At 42.4% G+C, this 16,616-nt stretch overlaps 1 protein-coding gene across 1 annotated transcript in view; it reads right to left on the bottom strand.

The window, feature by feature from the left end:
- The window catches only part of SKAP1 (src kinase associated phosphoprotein 1), a 257,023-nt gene that overhangs the window by 19,522 nt on the left and 220,885 nt on the right, over positions 1-16,616 (bottom strand). The window contains exons 9-11 of the mRNA XM_058560762.1: positions 16,278-16,478; positions 7,827-7,877; positions 218-318 (exon numbers count right to left, since the gene is read on the bottom strand). Of these exons, the coding sequence (XP_058416745.1) occupies positions 218-318; positions 7,827-7,877; positions 16,278-16,478 (353 nt within the window). The remainder of the gene's footprint in view (positions 1-217; positions 319-7,826; positions 7,878-16,277; positions 16,479-16,616) is intronic.

Below are 16,616 nucleotides of genomic sequence, written 5' to 3'. Positions count from 1 at the left end.
ATGTCTACTTTATTGTATTTTTAAATTTGAAAATTGGTTCCTGAATCTTAATTTTCAGTTAAATTTTTCCCTAACAATTCTAAATCAATGGGAATTTACGTGTGAGGGAGCCATGCAATACACACAAGAGAAGTATATGACTTCTGGGTATGGTGACTACATCATCAAGAGTAAAAAAATTGACTTTTGATCCAAGCCCCACATTCTATGTCTTTACCTTGCTCAGAATGCGGATGAGGTCACCCCGTTGGAAGGACAGTTCATCTGGCTGGTCAGCATGGCAATCCCATAGGCCCTGGTAATAACTGGCATAGTCCACTGATCAAAGAGAGGAGAAATCAAAGTTAAAAGGATTCTATCTTTTTCCGTGGAGCCCACATTTTTGCTGCAATTGGAAACCAGGGTTCTAATATTGCCCCTAGGAAACCTAAGATTTAGGGGGGGTCAGGATGAGATACAGCCAAACACTCAGCATAAGCCAAGGACTGTGCGAGAAGGAGATCATTTATTTATTTATTTTTTCCCCCAAAGCCCCAGTAGACAGTTGTATGTCATAGCTGCACATCCTTCTAGTTGCCGTATGTGGGACGCAGCCTCAGCATGGCCGGAGAAGCCGCGCGTCGGTGCGCGCCAGCAGCGGAGTGCGCGCACTTAACAGCTAAGCCACGGGTCCGGCCCAGGAGATCATTCACTAACATTAAATATTTACAGATCACCCTTAGTCGGATGCTATTCAATAATATGATAAATATATTCACTTATTAATAAAATAAAATCAGGCAGGTAATTTTTCACTCGGTTTGTAAGTAAGCAGCACATAGAGATTTCCAGCCAGACTTTCTTGATCCATGGTATCTAAACTATCCAGTGCTTCTCTTCGTTATGCATGTGAAGGAATGGGATAAGTCTCCGACTTCTATTTACAAGAGAGGCTGAGTCAGCCAGCATGTGTCTACCTCATAGTCTCACATGTTAGCCTCCTCTGTTACACAGGAACTTCATCCTGGGCACTTCCCACCCAGGTACTATAGGAAGTAATCACCAATAAATACGGAAACGAATAGCCCAGTCTTTAAGTGGAACCAAGGGGGTGTCTCATCCATTACAACTAAATTCTGGGTGGGCTGGCCCTTTTCCAGCATCTCATTTGTAAACCCTGAACATGTCTGCCAAGATTTATCTGCAAGCCCCCAGGGGAACAGAAACCAAAGTGATCTGCATTAAAAATGAAAGCAACTGAAGACGACAAACCAAGCTTTAGAAGCAGCTGGAGAGATTTACTGGGCTTCTCAGCAAGACTAGATGGCAGTGATGCCACAGGACAGCCATCGATTCTTAACAATGAAGAATTTGTATTGATCTTCTTCTACCCGGAAAGGTTAAACACGAGAGTACAAAGCGGGAGAGAATCTGGGGATTTGAATGGCAGGGGAGCTAATGCCCACTAGACCAGGGATAATGTGGCAATGTTCTCCGTTCCTTAGGATGCTACGTATGGGAGCTGTAAGCAAAGCACCTACTAAAGATGAAATTCCTATGGATGGGAGCTAGGAGTCCTGGGTTCTAATTAAAATTCAAGTGATTTTGGAGGGACCCTAGTCTACCAGTTTCCACCTTACCCTTCATTTGTCTTGACTCTCCCATGAGGACTGATGGTGATAGTCTCTGAGGATGGGAATATAGGGGGGGCAAGTGGGCAGTGGAGGGACAGAGACCGTGGCTATATTTGCTTTTTTTCTACTTGTTCTTAACTTACGAGCAATTCAAATAATAAAGGCATGGGGAGCAAGATCTCTACATGTCTCTGGAAAAGAACTTTAGTAGGAATCTTAAAGTGCACAAAAAAAGATAAGGGACAGAGCTATTTAATTAAGACTCAGATATTGCAAACAGAAGTAAAAACGTCAACCATGTAGAAACTCAGGCATGTTTTCTATACACAGAAAATTGTTTGCATAGGCAGTAGACAACAGAGGGCAGCAAACCAGACAACTACACTGGAAACATTCTGCCACAGAGTTAAGAATACATTTGGAAGAAAAATACATTGGAAGAAAAATGCTAACTGTTGAAAAGACAAGGCATATATTTTTTGGGATATCAGCGCATGAAATAATAGAGAAATATCAGTCCCTGAAAAGTGAAAGTAGTTTTCCCAGGGGATATATTTATGTCATTTCAGTCGTAATGGAGTTGATTAATCAACCCAAGATTTTGATTAAATTTAGGAATGAAATGTATATTGACATCACTATTCTTCATGGATTTATATATGACAGAAAAAATCATTTTATACAAATAGATTTTTAAGACACAGCTTGATATTTCTGAATGGCAGAAAGACTGACCAAGTTGTCTTGGCTTTTTCTGGCCTAGCAGATGATCACTGTGGGGTACTGCTCCCCACATGCCTGGATGGTGGAATAGCTCCTAAGATTATGAGTACCTTTTGGGTATATATGTATAAAGCGATTTGATATTGGGTATATAAGAGACCTGGGGAGAACACTCGGAAAAAGACCTATTGTAAAAGCACAATAGATCACAGAGAAAGCAAGAAGCTAGGAGAAAAACAGAAGCCTTCCAAGAAAAAATAAAGATGGAAAATGCTTTTGGTTCTTCATCAGCTAAAGGCCAACAGAAGATACTATGGAGCTCAGGAATCCAGGAGATGGTTTAGTCTAGACCAAGAACTAGAATTGTTAGAACCATAAAGGACAGCTCTAAAAAATAAGTAGAATGAAGGGCTAAAAACGGGGAAAAGGCTGGACTTGCTATCTGGACAGAGGTATTCTGGTATTAAAGAAATCAGTGAAGAGTAATGCCGTAGCTGGACAGGATCAGCCTCTGTATTGCCGAGTCCCTGTTTAACATGTGTGATTGGCACTTATGTGTATGTGTGCACACAACTTCACTACAGTCATTCCTCAGCATTCAACAGACATGCACACAGCACCTACTAAGTGCCAGGGACTGTGCTAGATGCTGGGAATTCTGAATTGGCCACCCACGGTCCCTTCTCTTAGGGCTACCATCCAGTGGGGCAGCATCGTGAAGCAAACAGTCACCCAATATTTATGTATTTATGATTACCATATGTCTGCAAAGGAGAAGTTGAGGGTGCTATGTATAATAGAGAATCTAACCTAGTCTGAGGGGTCAGGGAAGGCTTCCCTGAAGCTTTAGTTGTGTAATAAAAACCTGACCAAGAGTGAGTGTTATTTAAAGACCTTGAAGAGAGAAAGAGGTAAGGCTGAGGAGGGCTTCATTCCTGAAATTTGGCCCCAGGAAGAGCTTGAAGGCCCAGAATTCTGCAGGGCCAGTTCAGATCCTCCCTAAACTTGCCCAGCTCGTTCTATAAATAAGTGACTGCATGAGGAGACTGATTTCTTTAGATCAGGGAGACGCATTGAGAGGATTGCCTCTGTGGGCTGGGTTGGGGTTCCTTTAGGTTTACACTACTCTGGCAGCAGTCTGAGATCAGAAATGGTGCAGCATTCTGACCATTTAATTCAAAACATCCTCATTCTCATTTTGAGGACATTACTCCATCTAATTATTTTTTTCCAGTCTGTCCATTTGGAATGAAAAACAAAAGAATAAAGCTTAATGCCAGCATTTCTCAATGTCTCTCCAAAAAACGTAACTCTGCACTAAATAAAGCCTGGTAATTCAAAAGCAAAGCACTAATATATTCAGCATAAAACAGACAGAGGACCTAGAGCAATAATGACACCACTAATAACTAAAACAGTTTTAACAATTAACAACAATTACAATGATAAAGAAGCTAATGGGTATGATCACTGCATTTAAATTGCTAGCAGAGCTGAGAAGGACTTTTTCCAGAGAGAAAAAAAAGGGGCAGCATCTTATTTTCTTTATCCCACATAAGAGAAGCTAAGCTTCAAGCAAACAAAATGTCATATGAAGAACAGCAACAGACCAAATTAAAAAACATATTGTTTTTCTTTCTTTTCTAGGTATTTATTGCAAAGCATTTGTTATTCCACGTCAAGTTCTTTATAACCAGTGATAGTCATTTCTCCTGTAACTGGGGCCAAGTTGGTGCTACTGTTGACAGAGTCGATATTTGTTTTGTATTTTTTTAAAATAATTTTTATTTACTTACTTATTTTTCCCCCCAAAGCCCCAGCAGATAGTTGTATGTCATAGCTGCACATCCTTCTAGTTGCCGTATGTGGGATGTGGCCTCAGCGTGGCTGGAGAAGCAGTGCGTCGGTGCGCGCCCGGGATCCGAACCCGGGCCACCAGCAGCAGAGCGCGCGCACTTAACCGCTAAGCCACGGGGCCTGCCCCAGAGTCAATATTTGAAAATGAGCCTCTATAACGTAGAGAGTTCTAAGGTAAAAGAACCAGGACACCTTTCTGCCTCTCCTCCTCCTTAGGGACAACAGAACCTGACTGTGTTCCTTCCAGAGTTCATATGTCACCTTGGGCTTTTGTTTGGGGGACATTGGGTAGCTCCAGAATTCAAGCTGAGACCAAGGAAAAGAGGCTAAAGGCAGGTCAGCGTGTTGTTTACATTGTCTTGATAAGCAAAAGGACTGTGCCAATGAGGCCTTGCATTGGGTACAACTACTTAACAAATTATGGAAAAGAGAGACAAAACAAGAAGACAGGTAAAGCTAGTCTTTGCTAGATTTTGGGTTGGTGAGACTTGGACAAAGAAGGCCAAAGCAGTGGCCCACTGGAAGGGACTTGAAATGTTCTCTAGGCCAGGCCAGAAAAGGCCACTATGTTCAGTCCATTAAAGCAGGCTCAGGCTGATACCTTATTAACTAATTCAGAAGGAAACGCATGAGAAAATTTGCCAAGCTCATTGACTATGACACCAGAACAGGAAGAGCAACTGAACAATACCATTTGCTTGGCTTGTTTTCATAGATCTTCAGTCTTGGGTTTTGAAATTACTGTGGTCCTTAATGTTATAACCATCGTCTTGAAGTGGGAACACTCACAGATCCTGATTTTTATCTCTTGTGCTCCTTTTATTGGGCCAAAATTATAGCTGGCTGAGGATCAACTCATGTTTGGTCTTGGGAAATAGGTTTCAAAAAGAGCTGCAAATACCTCTGTGGCTTCCCTCTGTTTCTCTCATGTCACAGTTCACTCCATTGGCGGGCACAGAGTGGAATGAGTCCCTCAGAGATGGAAGGCTTATTAGCAACCATTTTTCTGCCCTGCAGAAATTACTGAACATGGGCTCCTCTTTGGCTGAGTTTGCCCACAATTTCAGAATGAAAACAACCTGTTTCAAGATCTTCCTTGGTCAAAGATTTAACGTGTCCGAAGATGATTTGTGCCTCCAGCTCCGCTTTTCATTTGACATGGCATACCCAAGAAAATGGCCGGTAGTTTTCATATAAGCAGCAAAGATGAGTTTTATTTTTGGTTTCCTGGACATTGCCTTCTCATGATAGGGAAAGGAGATAAGCTCTCATCACTAAAGACACTTAGTGTTAGACTGTTGGGCTGATGGGTTGGAATTTAGTGAAAATCTGAGGTGTTGAAGAGTCACTCATTAAAATAACCCTGTTACTAACAGTCATGCTGTAAACCGAGCTCTTTATAGATTGAACAATCAATACTACAAGGCTGTGATAGATTTTCTAGGTAACAGAATAAAATAAAAGAAATTACATCTTACAGAGTCATTAACACCCAATAAAGATAAACCGAATTCCTTTTTTTCTCTCTTCTGATAAGATCTAGTTGGGCTTTAAAAATGTTAGCAGTTCCATCAGGGAAAAGCACAGGCTTCCAGCAACAAGATCCCTGGAATAGTGAAGACAAGTGCGCGGATTTTAAAGGTAACCCTGGAAGCCATAGTATCTGTTAGGAGAAAAGATCCCCCCACTCCCACCCCCAAATGCATGTGACACCTGAGAAAAACTAAGCAAACCAAACTTGTGTAGTTTGTTTTGACATAAGAATTCACATTGTCCTAGAGCTCCCTGCCTTTTATACGCCTTCATCGGGGCTTGCCTACCCTTCCCTTGGACCTCTATACATATTTTATTGTTATACAGCTAAGTGATGACGTTTGGATGTTACATATTTGTTGCCGTTTCTATAGCTCCTTTGGAAAAAAGGCACTATATAAATTCAATAAATAAATAAGTAACCACAAATAATAAAAATTCCTGCCTCAGATTCTGCAGAGAGAGCGAAAAGTCCTCCTCTGTTTTTTAATCACTAAGTCACCAATCATTATAACTGGTGGGAAGTATAAACCATAGAAACATATTTAGAGCTCACTACACTTTAACAACACCTATTTTGGAGACAGGAAGCATGAGGAAAAATGTTTTTTTTTTTAAAAAACCTACTTGAATTATAGCTGCTGGAACAGTTAAGAAATAAATCTCTCCTCACCCCCTAGACAGAACCTTAGAAAGAGAGGCAGAAGGAGGAAATGAGACGAAGGAGGAGTCTGAAACTGAGTTTTAGACTTCTGCCAGAAGACTGCTGCTTCCTGAATGGAGTTTAATATAAAGTTGGCCATAGGAAGCTTCCAGTTATTCCACCCAACCTGTCCACATAAAGTGTTTCTTTCTTGCACTGGTGATGGAAGTTGGTTGAGAAAAGACATATGTGGGACATAGGTTGGTCAGGAAACAGGTTTTCTGCTGGAATTCTGTACAGCAAGTAGAACACAGTAAAAAACAGGTTTCAGAATGGACTTAATCACATGTGTTAATTGTCATGAAATACTTACTTGAAGCTACACTAACACTCCTGCACCATCCCCACCTCAGTCCTTTCTCTTCTGCTTTGGCACATGACTCTTCATTGTCTTTTTTCTCTCTGGGAGAAGTTGGGTGTTTATGAAGTTGGGTCCTTCGCTAAACCTGTCGTATATTCACCTCCCGTAGAGAATGAACCAAGGAAAGGGGGCTTTGCTGAAGGGATGAGGAAGAGAAGAAAAGGCACAAGCAAAGGAAGGGAGAGGAGAATGGGAAAAGGTAGGGCAAGAGAAATGGAGAAGGAGTGGGGTGGGGAAGAGAGAAAGAATTCCTGGGCTTAAGACTTGCATAGAATCTCTAAGAAAAAAATCAGCTAGTATCTAAATCAGCCACAATTCAGGCTCTGCTGATAGAATGAATGTTCTTGAGGTGGCCCTTGCGATGCGCATTCCTTTACTGACAACGACACAATAGGTCCTTGGTCCACTTAAGGAGGCTTTAGAGGGGCATGTGACCCTAGAAAGGATGGGCTCACTGACAGCCTGAAGCACGGTTAACAGTCTGGGTTGAATAAGATGTAATTTTGTATTCAGCAAACCTGTTACATATTCATTTCCAAATGTGCCTGGAATCAAACCAGGCCATCAGAAGTCAGCATCACCAAGCAATTCTATCCTTCACCCCACGTTCACTTTTCACATCTGACACATTTCCATTCCCCTCTGAACTTGCAATCTCCGGGCCTCTCAGAGAAGAGACATTTCCATTCTTTCCATTCTCAATCCTCCAATCTCTTAGAGATGAGGCAATTCTATTTTCACTGTACTGATTTAAGAAATACTGATAGGAAAAAATAAATATCTGGTTTGGCTTCCCACTTTCTCTAGGATAAATCTTAGCTGTTCTGGGAACATTAATTAAAGTGAATGGGTGGCTGCTTTTAAAGTTAAGATACTTCCCTATCCAGTCATCTTATTTGGGGCTTTTGAGGTCAACACACCAGGACCCTCTTAATTAGCAAGTCCAGTAATGCCTGTTGTCTGGAGAAAGGTGCTTTCTCCAGCCGGAAGCCCGGATGTCCTACCCAGCGCCTGTACATTTATGAAGCTCTCATACCTCCTTTTTGTCCAGTGCCACTCGCTTCCTCTTCTAGCTCGTGCTCTTCATCTGAGGGGATAAACATGATCAGCATTAGCAATTAGGTTGATAGTCTTATGTCTTTTTACTATATATATAGTATGAGCTCATCATGCTTTCTTCTTTCAGGCAATAATTACCACATTGTTTTTGCTTTTTTTTCCAAATCATCTCTCACCTTCAAACTGGCCCTCTCTTCCTTCCCTCCCCATTCATTCATTCACAGACATTTTTAAGTGCTTACTATATAGGTGCTGCACTAGGAATGAGATGTAGCAGTGGACAAGACTGACAGGGTCCCTGCCCTCAGGGAGCTTCCAATCCACTGGGTTGTCTAGGTGCCTATGACTAGAATCCTAATCCTTCTCCTCAAACTCTATTTCTCCTCCCCTCCTAGAATTCTCTTCAAAATGTATTATCTCCATATAAGCATCCAGAGTTAGGGTGTGTGTTCGTGTGTGTGTGTGTGTGTGTGTGTATGTGTGTGTGAAGCTAAGCACATGTTTAAACCCTCCATGATTAATTAATCCCCAGTGTATCAAGCTTCGTTAGGTTGTAGCAGAAGCTGGTCATGTACATAATTTTATGTTCCTAGTACTTGGGGCTTGTAGTTATCTTTTTACTGTTGTTATTCAGCCTGCCTTGTTCATTAGAGTGTAAGCTCCTGAGGGCAGTTGCAATGGTCTTTTAATGAACTGCTGCAGGTACACAATGGGTTCTAAGTCAACCCTATTGTTTAACTCCAGTCAAGTGTTTATATGGCCAAAGTCACATCATGGTTTGCCTAAATTTAACCTGTTTTATCTCAGACTTCATACTACCTGATAACATGGGAATTGGGCCTTTATCAAGAAAGCATGAGCGCCAGAAGCATATTTAGGTATCTTATATGTGCGGTAAAATGAGCAAAAAATACACTTGCTATTCTTCTTTTCATCACCGCCACTCTCTATAGTCTCTCTCTCTCACACACATGGTGAATGGGGCATAATAAGCAACATTTTGAGGGCTGAATACTCAGTTTCTTCTGGCCATATTTACTCTCCCTTTCTGGGTCTTAGGGCACTCACCTGTCTTGCTTCCCTATAGTTATGTCCCTAAATGCAGCTTCTGAGGAGATAGTCTGGGGACAGTCCCTCCTTTTTTTTTTTTTTTTAAAATATAAGGTATAGGACAATATGAGTTCTGGTATGTCAGACTGGAGGAAGTAAACTCTAAGCTCATAAGTAAAAATAAACAGCATAAAAATGCATTAGAACATATAGAATATTAAAAAAGTAATTGAGTTCACATACAAAATGATACAGTTCCCCTGCAAAATAAAAATTAAGCGGGGTCTGGCCCCATGGCCTGGCAGTTAAGCGCGCGCGCTCTGCTGCTGGCAGCCCGGGTTCAGATCCTGGGCGCGCACCGAAGTACCGCTTGTCAGGCCATGCTGTGGCAGCGTCCCATGTAAAATGGAGGAAGATCTGCTCGGATGTTAGCTCAGGGCCAGTCTTCCTCAGCAAAAAGAGGAGGATTGGCACGGATGTTAGCTCAGGGCTGATCTTCCTCACCAAAAAAAAAAAAAAAATTAAGGGGTCAATACTGGGGAAATAAATCACGTTACCAAGATTAAAGAAATATATGATACATAGCATAATAAATATTCTGTGGGAAAGAGACTCAACTCCTCTTATCTCCAGGTATGACCTAGCAGAGAATTTCCTACTCACCACCTGTAGTGCTCCCCCTACCCCACCATGAGGTATAAAGATGTGAGATAATGGAGGAGTGAAATCAAATATGGGAAATAGATCATGCTCAAATAAATCACATTAAACATCATTCTTTGCACATTGTCTTCTTATTACTTGCCCACTTCCTTCCTTCCTCTGCTATGATGCTTTTCCGTTTGGACGTGGGACCAATTTCATAGGATTGAAAACATTAAAAGAAGAGTTGGTACGTCCTTCATTTTGGAGATACCCAATAATTTGGACAGAGAGCAGCTCTTTTGCTGATATCAAACAACTCAGTCACGGAGACCAATAACTTGCTATGCTTAGGCACTTTTGCAGAGAGGGTTTATTCCACCTCTGCTGTCTGTGCGCAGATGTCTCTTCCTCCCAATTCTAATCAATGTAAATTGGGTCAGGTCTCCGCTGTGAATTACAAATTGGATCCGAAGTTGGAGGGTCACCGTGCCTGCTACTTCACCTCCTTCCCACCACCATTAGATGGGAAGCTACACCAAAGATCTTTTCTAAATAAATCAGACTTTATTGTAAAACTCGGCCACTGACGAGACAGAACCTCATTAGCATTGATTTTAAAATAAATTATTGAAAGTGGCTTGCCTGCTCTTTGCATTTGTAAAAGAGGGGAATGTAAATGTATTTGCAATGATAAAAATGAAAACTAAAACTTGATTCCTTTATCCTTTCAGGCAACAGCACTTAATCCAGTCATGATACAAAAATGGAAAAAATAAAAATCTGTTCTATGCAGTTCAATTCCAGACCAGATACTCTGATTTCCATTGCGCCTGTGGAGTCACCTAGAAAGAAAGCAGAACGCTGGCCGTAGATCTTATATATCATTCACCACCATTAAAGCGCTCTACAGTGATGGATGTGAATGGGGAAGCTACAATCCCCACATCTGTTCTATCTAACGTTGTCCTTCCCAGGTGGCTAAAAGTGGGCTCAGGTCAAGAAGCCTAGGTATCAATGTGAGAGGCTGGGTGCTGTGCCTCTGCGGCCTTTGAGAGAGTGAGTATGGGGGGACCATCACATGGTGAAGGAAAGTGCCCTCCACAGCTAGTTGTGAAAGGCACACCTCTCAGCGCCTTCCCAGCTTCAGAGGGCACAATACAGAGAGGCGTACACTTTAGCTCAGATTCTTCAATGAAATCAAACTGGTATCTTTCAAACTCCAAAGTCAAGAAAACTGATTATATGGCAACAGAAAAAAAAAGTCTCTTTGCTCACAAAAGGGAGTGGATTAAACAGTCAAATTTCTAATTTTTTTCATCTGTAAGGTGGGGCTTTAATTTAAAAGAGATTATTTTGAAAAATATATATAGTTTTTAGGTTAAAGAGCTTGTTGAACTGCTTTATAAGAATATTATTAGGTATTTTCGCATTATATCTACTGAAATACATCTTCATTTAAGAGAGAATTAAAATTTATGTGCCAGCTCAACTTTAAACAGTAATAGATTATAATGGTTCTTGCTCCTAACAGGGCATATGGGACCCCAACCTTACATAGGTTTTAAACAAATTAACCTCTAAAGATTACTGTCCACTTATTACATTAAATGCTCTACTTGATTCCCAAATATCTCATCTCAATTGGGAAAACAGTTGAGGAAGATTCTGTTAACTGTGCGAACATGTAAGAGAACCACGGGGCATCACAAATGAGCATCAGTATCCAGAGAGCTGATTTCAATCAACACTCTTGGCACAATGTCAGGGGCACTAATGAGAGGCTGAAAGGAACAGGACATGGACTCCACCTCAGAGGCACAGAGAGGAGGCAGTTTCCTGTGGCACCTGGCTCTTCTCTGAAGTGCTGCTCTGACATGGAGAATAACATTCAAAAAATGACTGGATTAGAAGGAGGAAAATCACTTCCCCTAAACAAAGCAAAGTGACAGAGGCTTAAAAAATGCCAAATGTATCCACGTGCAACCAGATGTCAAGGTTGATCTACTGAGAGATGCAACAGAAATACAGAGAGACTTGAAGTGCAAAGGGAACATGCAGGAAAGCGGAAACAGAAACCAGGCCACGGCACGCACAGATATGTTGTAGATCCCTGGATGCCATAGAACCTCCTCAGACAACATGGAAAATACGAGCAGGATGCTAATAACATGCTTAATTCTCTGTTGTATAGTTGGTAATCTCAACTGTGACCTCAAAATATGTGCATCCTCTCTCCGTGGTATGGTCTTGATGTACAAGATATTAAACTCAATTTGTGCTAACTGCAACACTTGGAATGCACTGAATTTAATTTCACAAATAATAATTGAGCACCTAATAACTGAAGGCGAAAGACCTGAATCCCAATCACTGCAGAGGGCTAAAACAGAGCTCAATTCCAGTTGAGCATCTGGGAGGGTGTCACTGGGGAGACACGTTTGAGCAGGACATGGAGGGTTTCATAGGCTGAGATCCGGGGTGGGAGGGGGGTAATCTAGGTAGAAGATTGCGGTTTTGGTGCTGGCCAAACAGCACCATGTGGCTCGGGCCCAGTGTGCATGAGTGAGAGCGAGAAAAGGCCAGGAAGCTCGGAGAGGGCCTGATGATTGCGCTGACTCTTTGATGCTCCCCTCATGGAGCATTGCTTTTCTATGAAATTGGAAATCACTTTCTTCATAAACTTTGCATTTCTGGTGTCTGCTTTTTTTCTTTCCCTAGACCTCCTACTATCACCATGCCCCCTTCCTGTGGGTCTGGACAACTGTACAGGGGGCAAAATCATTCCACAGAATGCTTGTTTCCATTTGACTCAAATTAAAAAAAAAAAAAGCCAGTTATATGCTTTATCATAAAGCAATCTGGTTGCTGGGTCTATAATAACCCTCCGGGGCAGTGTGGGCAGCATCGGAATGTGCACAGAAATTCCCAGGGAGGGCTCTGTCTCTCCTTCCGTTTGCTCTCCTGAAGTCTGTCTAGAGAATACAGCCAGATTCTGTTGCCACTGCAGCTGCTGCGAGGCCCCGGTTACAGCTCTTCCATGGTCTCTGGCGCCTTGCTGGATTCCAGCCTTGAGGCCCCAGGCAAAGAAAAACCTGATGAAAGTTGTCCTTTTATGGAATCTTGAATCATGAAACTGGGCCTGTGCTGGCCTGTAAAATAATTTCGGGGAGGGGTGAGAGAGGGCTCAGAAAAGCCTCCCGTTTCCCACATATCGCTTTGGAATCTTTGTGGTAGTTCCCTACAGTTTAATCTACTGCAAATGAGATCTTAAAAATCAAGGGCCCCCATATGCTCAACACGGATGTTCAGAAACCCCACCGGATACCAACCTTGAAACCATATTATCCGGGACTAACATTTTTGTGGTCTTGGCTGAAAACCTCGAGTGCTCTGGTTTTCTCTCATGGGAAGGAGAGTGCTGGCCACGTAGCAAATGCTAATTATCCCATGATTAATGTGATGTAGTGCATTTAATTTGATGACCCATATATTATTTTGATTAGGAAAAAACATTTTTGTATTGACTTGGTATGTGTTATAGGCACTTTTCTCTCTCCTAGGAAGCCCATTGAAATTATATTTTGGAAGGGAAATCTCACACAGCCTTCGCCATAGAGATGATAAGGCTTGCGTAGGCCCCAGCCCAAAGAGGAAGTAAGATTAGCAGAACTGTCAATGCTAAATATTCTCCACAAAGCACATTTACCTGTTATAATGAAACAAATGTTAGAGACCCAAGTCATTTGACTTTTGATGGGTATGCAGTGTTAGCACAATCCAACGTTACTGTTGGCTGTCCCTCCACCCAGCACCTGTCCTCGCAGTAAAAACAGGCCTGAGCAGAAGGTGCACTCCACATTCCATCTGCTCAGGATTTTCAGTTTCACCTGCTTCATCCATATAGCTGAAAACGTCCAACTGGACTGTGTCAGGTCTGGTTGGTGGAGGTGGGGAACTAGCCAACCCTCAATTCCTCAAGGAGGTAACACGTTCTATTTAAACACTACCAAATTAATAACAGCCAGCATTTATTGAGTGTTCGCTGTATGCCAGGGCTCTGTTCTAAGTGCTTTTCATGCAGCAGTTCTAGACTTCTCACGATATCCCTCTGTGATCGTTACTATTGTTATCCTTATTTTATAGGTGGGAAAAATCAGACGGAGAGAGGGCAAATAATTTGCTCAAGGTCTTGCAGCTAGTAGGTGGCAGAGCAGGTCCATCTTGACCTAGAGCCAGCACTTTTACCTGCGATACCACGCTGTCTCTCACGTGCCGCTGCTTGGGAGGTGGTCTTGTGAGATGACAGCAGAGGGCAGACAATGTTGGCACCCTCACATTCCCTCTCAACTCTCCCAGGACTGGTAGTGTGGTACAAGCAAAATGAACAGTAATTTCAGAAGCAACAAGCTGAGTGGCGTGGGCGGGAAGCTGGGTGATGGAGACTTACGGTCGAAATACTCATATCATAATTAAATGCTAATATATCCCACCTCCAATGCTGTCTCTAAAAACTGTGATGGACAGAGGCTTTTGGGAAAGAACCTGTTGGCTAGGTACAACATTGTCTTTTGGAAACTTATAAGCAAGTTAGCTGCCATTTCCCTAACCTGAAGGAAGAGACCCTGGCTCAACCATGCTGTGGCCTTCCTCACTTCTGAGGGACTGCTGCGATGGATGTAGGGTAAATGGCTTTCCTTGAGAAAGTAGACCAGTCTCCATGCCCTTGGAGTCCACTCCAACATCCAAACTGGCATGAATTTTGGAGGAATGTCCTGGTACCCTGGGCAGTGCTGCAATGACTGAGGGTAGGAGTTAAGGAGGCCTGGGAAAGATCGTTGTTAAGAAGCCAATCATACATTCACTGATGCACCTGGGTAAGGTGAGGGTCCCAAACTCATCTTATTGTCTGAGGCCTCTTTCCCTTTGCTCTCCTTTGCTCTGCATCTCTGAGCATCAGGCCCCTCCTCCCTGGCTCCTTTGAGAACTAGACATGGTGCATGAAAAGGCCCTTCTTTGCTCCCCAGAAGCCTGAGTGGTTCAATGAGGTGTTCCCAGAGCATTCTTCCACAGCTGTAACCCAAGGTGGAGGGTAACCCGGATATTTCCCCAAGCCTGGGCAGGAGTGAGCGGAATGTGAGCTCACTAGGAAGATTCTGGCCAAATTGGGGAGTACATCTCCTTTTAGGGAGTGTTGTGAATTAGATCCATTTCTGCACCCTGCTGTTGCAATGGAGCAGACTGTGAAAGGGAAGATTCTCAGAGGAGCTGTGTTTTAATGTAGCAATTTGATTCAATTTTCCACTCTATAAAATTACCCATCACTGCTCGTTGCTTTCTAACAGACACCTTCACTCTTAATTTAACAATCCTATCGAATTCTGCCAGGGAAATTGGAAAAATTTATCACCTGTGAAATTTTATTTTCCTTTGGTTGTATCTGTTTTTGTAAAACTTCATTAACGACGATGACTTGCTGAGGAAATTATCATTTTTTTTTTAACTTCAGACACAAGAAATGGCTCAACCTCAACCAAGATATCATTTGCATAATAAAACACAACAAAAAGGCTCAGGAAGTCGGGACTGGCAGAGGCTGGAAGTGCTAGGAGAAGAAGCAGGCTCTCCTCAGTGGGGTGGGTGAGGTCCCAGCAAGGAGGACATCTGTAGCCACAGCCCTGCTCCTTGACTCAGGAAGCAATGACGTGGCTTCTTCCCCAGGGAAGAGATGAATGTAGCATTGACAGGGTTGGACCCTATTCTTAGGAAGTCTTGAAATGCAAGTTGCTTACTGATGATGCTTTTTAGCAACCAGCCCTGTCTTCAGGGGCCTGAGTGTTAGGTTCACCTTAGTTTCTAGGTTCATCTGGGATTGAGGTTTAAATTGCTATAAATTTAGGCTTAACTTGAGTTTCTCAGCAGAGCACTGAACTCCTGGCAAATTTCCACAGGAGCGATCTTTCTGAACGGACTTGAAGATTCAGTGTTCCTGTGGTCTAACTACCTCACAATTAAAAGGCTCAGGCTTCGGTTTTCCACAGTCTGACCCCCGCGGTGCTCTGCACTGTTCAACAGCTGCTGTGATCCCCACAGAAGTGGCTATGCGGAAGTGGTGATGACTATACATTTTTTTGAGATGCCAGTTGTAATGCTTTGCGAAGAAAAAAAATATGTCCAGCAGACCTGCTGTAATGGTGGGCAGAGGAAGCATGTTAGGCTTATTTGTAAGAGATGCGATTTGATTCATGGTATATCTGAACTAGGTAATAATGAGTTGTGCTCTATCATGGTTTTACTGGGTAACTGAAAAGGTTTGTCAGCATTTATCTGTATTCCTTCAGATTTTTGATATCCTTCATCATTGTGAGGTGACTTTCTATTATTCTCACAATTACAGAGAAAAGAAGTTGAAACTAGAGAGTTTTGATGACTCATCCCAAAACTCACAGTAAACCAATGAAAACCAACATGAGTATTCTTGACTTTTTAACCTTGTTGACATATGTAATAAATTACTTCACTTGGCACAGATGAGAAGACATTCCCTGATCAATTTGTCTTGCTCCCAGAGCAAGAGAGAGCCTCTCTACTGGGAATCATGGAAGCTCTACGGAAGCTTCCCTACATTCTCCCCTTCAGAGATTTGGCTTCCTCTGGAGTTTTCAAAGTTATATTCTTCTACCAGGTCAAGAGTTTCTGAAACTAGAGGAAGATCAATAGAAGATGAAATTATCACCTGGTAAGACTTCGTAAATATCTTCTTCTTCTTCTTTCTCCTCCGTGGGCTCTTTCTGCCCCATACTTGCAGGTAAGATAATGAGTCTGCTTTGGGAACCAGCATTTGGGGAGTCCAAACCATCAATATCATCATACATCTCTTCCTCTTCTTCCTCCTCCTCCTCCTCCTCTTCATATGGAATGGTTAAGGAGCTCAGATCTGCCAGGGGAGAGAAGAGAATGAATCAAGATAGGACGAAAAAGAAAAGGCAAGAGGGAGAAGGAGGAGGAGGGATGAGAATAAGACATGTCAAAAGAAAATGAAACACTAGGTTAAGTGCTGTTATTTCTAACGTGG

The sequence above is a fragment of the Diceros bicornis genome, chromosome 18 (assembly GCF_020826845.1).
Source record: "Diceros bicornis minor isolate mBicDic1 chromosome 18, mDicBic1.mat.cur, whole genome shotgun sequence".
NCBI lineage: Eukaryota > Metazoa > Chordata > Mammalia > Perissodactyla > Rhinocerotidae > Diceros > Diceros bicornis.
Note: the sequence above shows the minus strand (reverse complement) of the source record. Positions and strands in the feature narration are given on the sequence as shown.